Below are 6,252 nucleotides of genomic sequence, written 5' to 3'. Positions count from 1 at the left end.
AGAGAGAGAGAGAGAGAGATGATAGACAGACAGAAGACTTTGGTTTGGATACGTTGACTTACAGAAGGTAGAAGTAGGGGTGGGGATGGGGAGTTCACATCTAATGTGTGAGATTTGGGGTAGGAAGATGAAGCTCTGTAGGAGGGTGTAGTGATAGCTGCAATGGACTGTGCATGCAGATAATAACAAAAACATTTGTCATTTTAACTTTTAATTAATTTATTTACTTGTTTCTGCAGCATGAGATATTGAACCCATGTTAAGCAGGTGCTCTACCACTGAGCCACACACCAGCCCCTCACTGGGGATTCTAGGCAGGGGTTCTACCACTGAACCACACCCCAGCCCCTCACTGGGGGATTCTAGGCAGGGGCTCTACCACTGAGCCACACCCCCAGCCCCTCACTGGAGGATTCTAGGCAGATGCTCTACCACTGAGTCACACCACACCCCAGCCCCTTACTGGGGGATTCTAGGCAGATGCTCTACCACTGAGTCACACCCCAGCCCCTCACTGTGGGATTCTAGGCAGGTGCTCTACCACTGAGCCACACCACAGTCCCTCACTGGGGGATTCTAAGCAAGTGTTTTGCTACCGAGCTAGGCTGAGCTTTAGTAATTTTGTCTGTCTGTTTGGTTGGTTTGCTTATTGAGTCAGGGTTTCTTCGTGTAGCCCTGGTTATCCTAGAACTTGCTCTGTAGACCAGGCTGTCCTCAAACTCAGGGATCCTCCTGTCTCTGCCTCCCAAATGCTGGGAATTAAAGGGGTGTGCCACCACTACCCATTAGCTTTAATGATTTTTAAACTGTGTGTAGTGTGTGTGTGTGTGTGTGTGTGTGTGTGTGTGTGTGTGTGTTTGAGTGTGCCATGACATATATAGGTAGGTCAGAGGTCAGAAGTTGCACTCACCTTCCACCTGGTTTCGGGACAAGGTCTCTTATTTACAGTTAAGTACACCAGGCTAGCAGGTCTGAGCATTTCCAGAGATTCTCCTGTCTGCCTCCCACCTTGCAGAAGGAGCCCTGCAATTGTAGACGGCTGATACCTTATCTGGGTTTAATGTGGGTTCTGGAGATTTGAACTCAGGCCCTCACATTTGCAGGAAAAGCACTCTACCTGCTGAACCAATTCTCGCCAGCTCAGTGTTAATCGCTTGGAAATGCCAGAACAGAGAAGAAAACCCATAGACCTACAAAAAGATTTAGACAGAGGCCTCCCAGATCGGGAAAGGGTTCTTCATTGCACATTTAATAGCTCATGCAGCACTTGGTGACATAAATAGGGAATGGAGGAGCAGGTCCACAGAATCCACAGATAATCCACGGTGCAGGCAGGACACACACAGCCACGGCCACACAGGGAGGAGCTGATGGCCAGCTGTAAGGGTCACCTCCCTAGACGTGCACAGCGGGGGCAAGAGAAGGTTGATCACACTGTGTCTCATGACATGCCGGCTACCCAGGGGACACTGAGCAGTTGTGGACACTCATGTGGCCCTCAGGCCTGGCTGGCTCATATCACACTGCACTGGGGACAGGATGTTGAGGGGTCAGTGTGTGGGGTCAAGCCTGGTTTCAGTACATTTTCCCCTCGTGTAAGGAGAAAAGAGCTCGGGTGAAGATGCTTGGGGTTCAGGGCCAGGGACTCAGGCTACACAGCGAATCCGGGGGAGGCTCAATGCCCACAGCTTTAATCAGCAAGTTGGAGTTCTTGGCCATCCCTTGGGGTCTCCAATAGGAAGGCTGACAGAGCCATGGCTCCTGGCCTCCAGGAGATGAGACTCAGCCCAGACTCACCACGTTTGGAAAGCCCCAGCCTCAGACATGCTTCCTGCCCAATCTGGGCGTCCAGCCAGTGAGGGGTCACGGGCTTGGCCAACTGTCCTGACATGAGATCAGGGTGCCCAGACTACCCGGAAATGACTTTCCAAGAGCTGTGAAGGCCAGCGACTGGTCAAAGCCACTATCTCCTACCTTTCTGGGACTATAGCTCAGGCCCCAGTTAAGAGGCTGGGATCTACTTGGGTCTATCAGGGGTCCCTCTGGGGATTGTGGGTAGTGGGCAGGGACCCAGAATGTCTTTCCTCACCCTCTGTTTCTGCTTTCAAGCGTGAGTGTCCGTTTGAGGACACTTCCATTTGACACAATCTGTCCTACACCTGGGCCTAGACCTGGGAGAATCTGACAGGGACCAGGGACTGTGTCCTGATAACTTCCAGCTCTGGGGAAAAGCTACAAGGGTAGCTGTGGCCCCCCTCTTGAGACCCAGTAGGACACAGGGCCAGTTCAAGTATGGGGATCAGATAAAAATTCCCAGAAGACTTGAAGAGGGGATAGGGTGGCCCCAAGATAAGGCTGCAGGGCCTCTGTGGGGGAGCCAGCGGTCACGTCCCCGGTCTGGGGGTACAGTGGTTTGCTTGCCCTTTGTTTTTAAAATGCACGAGATGGTTATTTATTTCAAAAGTGAGTCCAGAGAAGGGAGAGGCTCCCTGCCAGGCACCGGCCCCACCTAGCCGTCAACCAGCAGCCCCCAGGCCCCCGGCATGGGGAGTGGGTCACAGGGCCACAGTGGGAGCCCCCACAAGGGTGCAGGTGCTGTGCAAGCTCAGACAGTGAGGGAGATGAAGCTATTGTAGCGCTGGATGTTTCTCTTCAGGATTTCAGAGCAGGGGCCCAGGACGCGTTCGAAGCGAGGCCGGTCCAACTTCACGCACTTGAGGGGACCCCGGGCCACCACGGTGGCTGCACGGGGACGGTTCAGCAGCAGGGCGATCTCCCCTGGAGGGGTGAGAGGAGAGAGTCAGGGCACAGGACGGCCTCCCTCCCCGGTGGGACGCCAGGCGGACCTGCGCTTTCTTCCTTCTCCTCTCCTTCCTTTCCTTGAGACAGCGTCCCACATCGCCCAGGCTGGCCTAGAAGTCACTCACTATAGAGCTGAAGATGGCTTTGAACTTCTGATCGTCTGGTCTCCTCCTGGGGCTGGGGACTTCAAACTGCACTACCACACCTGGTTTACTCAGTGCTGGGGATTGAACTCGTGAATCTTTAGCTCTGGTCTTGAATTATAAATGCAGTGTGTGTGTGTGTGTGTGTGTGTGTGTGTGTGTTGTGTGTGTGTGTGTGTGTCTGTCTGTCTGTCTATCTGTCCATCCGTCCGTCCGTCTGTCCGCCTGCCTGTCTGTGTCTGTGTGTGTTTACCTAGGGACTGAACATAGCCTCATGCATGGTACCTGAGCACGTTGCCACTGAACTACAATCTGAACTCTTTAAAAATTAATTTTTTTTTATTTTGAGACAGAATCTCAATAAGTTGCCTAGGACAGGCCATGAATGTGCCATGCTCCTGCTTCAGCATTCCTATAGCTAGAATGGCAAGCCCTGCACAAGTCAGTCTGGGGCAAACCCTTCCCCAGCTTAAGTACGTCCTGTGAAATACTTGAAATACTTTTAATAAGCTAACAAATTAGGGGCTGGGGATGTAGCTCATTGGGAGAGTACTTGCCAGGCATGCACAGAGCCCTGGGTTCCATCCCAGCCCTGCATAAACCAGGCATGGTGAAGCATGCCTGTGAGCCCAGCACTCAGGAGGTAGGGGCAAGAGGATGGAAAGTTGAAGGACATCCTCAGCTACACATCGAGTTCAAAGCCAGCCTGGCTTCCATGAATCTGTTTCAGCACCCCACCGCCACCACCAAGAAAAACTCTGTTATTTATCTGAAATTCAAGTTTAGTCAGTATTGTCCTGTGATCAGCCCCACATGTAACAGATGCTGTGATGTGGACCAGGCCTCCTGGTGACCTAGTCCTAGCTGTGAGAACACTTTAGAAATACTCAGGACCCTCTTCCTTGGCAGCTACAGGAGTGAAGAGCTTATGGTCCCTGTGTCTCTCACCAGGGCTCTGCTCTCCCCAAGACCAGCGGCTGGCCCCCAGGACTGTCAGCCTCGTGGTCTCAGGCCAGTCCTAGACTTCAGTTTGAGGTGACCCCAGCTGAGGCCTCTCTCATGCACGCATGTGGCTTGCCCTAACCCTCAGAGCCACCCTGGGGCCTCATGAAACTCCATGCAGCTTCTGACCCAGGGCCCCAAATGAGATGCCATATCTTGAGTGGGGGACCCCAACTTACCAAAGTAGTCAGAGGGCCCAAGGCGCCCCACTTCCACATACTCCTCATTGGGGGATCGTCGCTGGAGGACGGAAGCAGAGCCCTGTGAGGGAGGGGACAGGCAAGAGTCACTCAAGTGTGCGGGTCAGTTGTTAGGGGGGCATGATGGAAGCTGCTTGTTTGGGGTACATCACATTTCGGGGATCACTTGCTTTGGTGGACATGTGTTGGGGGATCACTTGTTGGAGGGTCACGTGGGGAGTCTGCCGCAGGAGCCCCTGCCTCTTTGGTTTTCTTCCCGGCTCCTTTCCTCCATGCAGCCAGAGCTGCGTCCATCCTTAACTATGCTGGCTTCTCCCTCCACTTTTTGGGTCCACCAGGCCTTCTGGGAGGTGGATCTGCATGAGATCTGAGCTCTGAGTTGCAGCAGCTTGCCAATGCACCCTCCCAGACACCTAGAGGCCTAGAGGTTCCTGTCTGAACCCTGCTTTTACTGACGTGATGGAAACACCCCCAAGTGGGGACCTACCCAGCACCTCCCCGAGAGGCCTTGGTGGTGACTGTGGGGATGGCCCCAAGGGTGCCAGTGCTTTGTCACTATGCTGAGAACTGACCTTGGGCTGCAGCTTAAGGACAATGGGTTGTCCCACCACATGGGGGGGGGGCTCCAGGGAGGCAGGGAGGAGCATGGTCTCAGGGTCACACACCTGCTGAGCTATGCGGCCCCTCCTTACGCCCAAGGGGGCAGCAGGTCTACAGACGGAGCTGGCTCAATGATTAACAGGGCAGCTGCAGTAGGTCACTGGCCTCTGGGAACATTAAAGACAAGGCCAGGGCACCCGGGACGTCTGGGCCGCCAAATGCCTTCTGTGCTCACGCATCTGCTACCTGAGCCGGTCAGCACACATGGGTGGACTATGGCTCCAGAGTCAGAATCCCCACTTGTCACCCCACTTCAGGGCCTCGGAAAGATGGAGACTGGCTTTCAACATGCCAGTAACTCCCCAAAAGAACAGCAGAGCTGAGCCAGGTGTGGTGATTCCCACCTAGAATCCCAGCACTGAGGAAGCCGAGGCAGGGGAGACGGCTGTGAGTTCGAGGCCATCCTGGGCTACATAGTGAGACACTGACCAAAAATCCTGCCCAACAAACAAAAACAAAGCCAAAGCAAAGCAACAAAGACAGCAACAAGAAAGCTCACAAAAGCAAAAAACCGGGGGAAAGAGACCTTGAGTTGGCTCTGTGGGTAAAGTCGCTTGCAACCAAGTCTAATGACCTGAGTTCGAGCTCCAAGACCCACATGGTAGAAGAAAGAACTGTCTCCTGAAAGTTATCCTTTGCCCTCCACACATGCATCACCTCCCCACAAATAAGTAAATGTTAAAAAGGGGGAGGGGGCAGGTGGTGGTGGCACACACCTTTAATCCCAGCACTCGGGAGGCAGAGCCAGGCGGATCTCTGTGAGTTCGAGGCCAGCCTGGGCTACAGAGTGAGTTCCAGGAAAGGCGCAAAGCTACACAGAGAAACCCTGTCTCAAAAACCAAAAAAAAAAAAAAAAAAAAAAAAAAAAAAGGCGGGGGCATCCATTTGGGCTGGAGAGATGGTCCAGTGGCTAAGAGCAATTGGTGTTCTTCTGGATCTTCACCCACGTCAGGTGACTTAAAACTGCCTATAAATCCAGCTCCTGGGGAATCCAATACCCTCTTCTGACTCCATTGATATCCACACATATGTAGCAGACACTAGTATGCACACACACACACACACACACACACACACACACATCAAAAGGAAAGGAGGGAGGGAGAGAGGGAGGGAGGAGGGGAGGGAGGAAGGGAGGGAAAGAACAAAGTCAGGTGTAGAGCGAATCTGTAATCTCAACACTCAGGAAGCAGGTACAAGCATAGGAAATTCAAGGTCATCCTAGGCTTCACAGAGCATTCTAGGCCAGCCTGTGCTATATGAGACTCCTTTTCAAACACTACACAACACTGCGTTTGACACCAAGCATGGCGGTGTGTGTGATTCACCTCCGAGGAGCCAGAGTTGTTTCCAGACTCTGATCAGCCCCCGTGTCCCCGAGGCAGGCAGCCGCCTGAGGGCTTCTGCATCTCATTTAAAACCCACAGAGACTTATACCCAGGGAT

At 53.2% G+C, this 6,252-nt stretch overlaps 1 protein-coding gene across 4 annotated transcripts in view; it reads right to left on the bottom strand.

Moving 5' to 3' along the window:
* Positions 1 to 1,228: 1,228 nt before the first annotated feature.
* The window catches only part of Prkar1b (protein kinase cAMP-dependent type I regulatory subunit beta), a 116,017-nt gene continuing 110,993 nt past the window's right edge, over positions 1,229 to 6,252 (bottom strand). For all 4 annotated transcript variants that reach the window (XM_028856026.2, XM_028856025.2, XM_037198457.1 and 1 more), the window contains 2 exons: positions 4,127 to 4,208; positions 1,229 to 2,778 (listed from right to left, as the gene is read on the bottom strand). In XM_028856026.2, coding sequence (XP_028711859.1) covers positions 2,606 to 2,778; positions 4,127 to 4,208 — 255 coding nt within the window. In that variant the 3' untranslated portion in view covers positions 1,229 to 2,605. The remainder of the gene's footprint in view (positions 2,779 to 4,126; positions 4,209 to 6,252) is intronic.

The sequence above is a fragment of the Peromyscus leucopus genome, chromosome 23 (genome assembly GCF_004664715.2).
Source record: "Peromyscus leucopus breed LL Stock chromosome 23, UCI_PerLeu_2.1, whole genome shotgun sequence".
Taxonomy (NCBI): domain Eukaryota; kingdom Metazoa; phylum Chordata; class Mammalia; order Rodentia; family Cricetidae; genus Peromyscus; species Peromyscus leucopus.
This window is presented reverse-complemented; position numbering and strand designations above follow the sequence as displayed.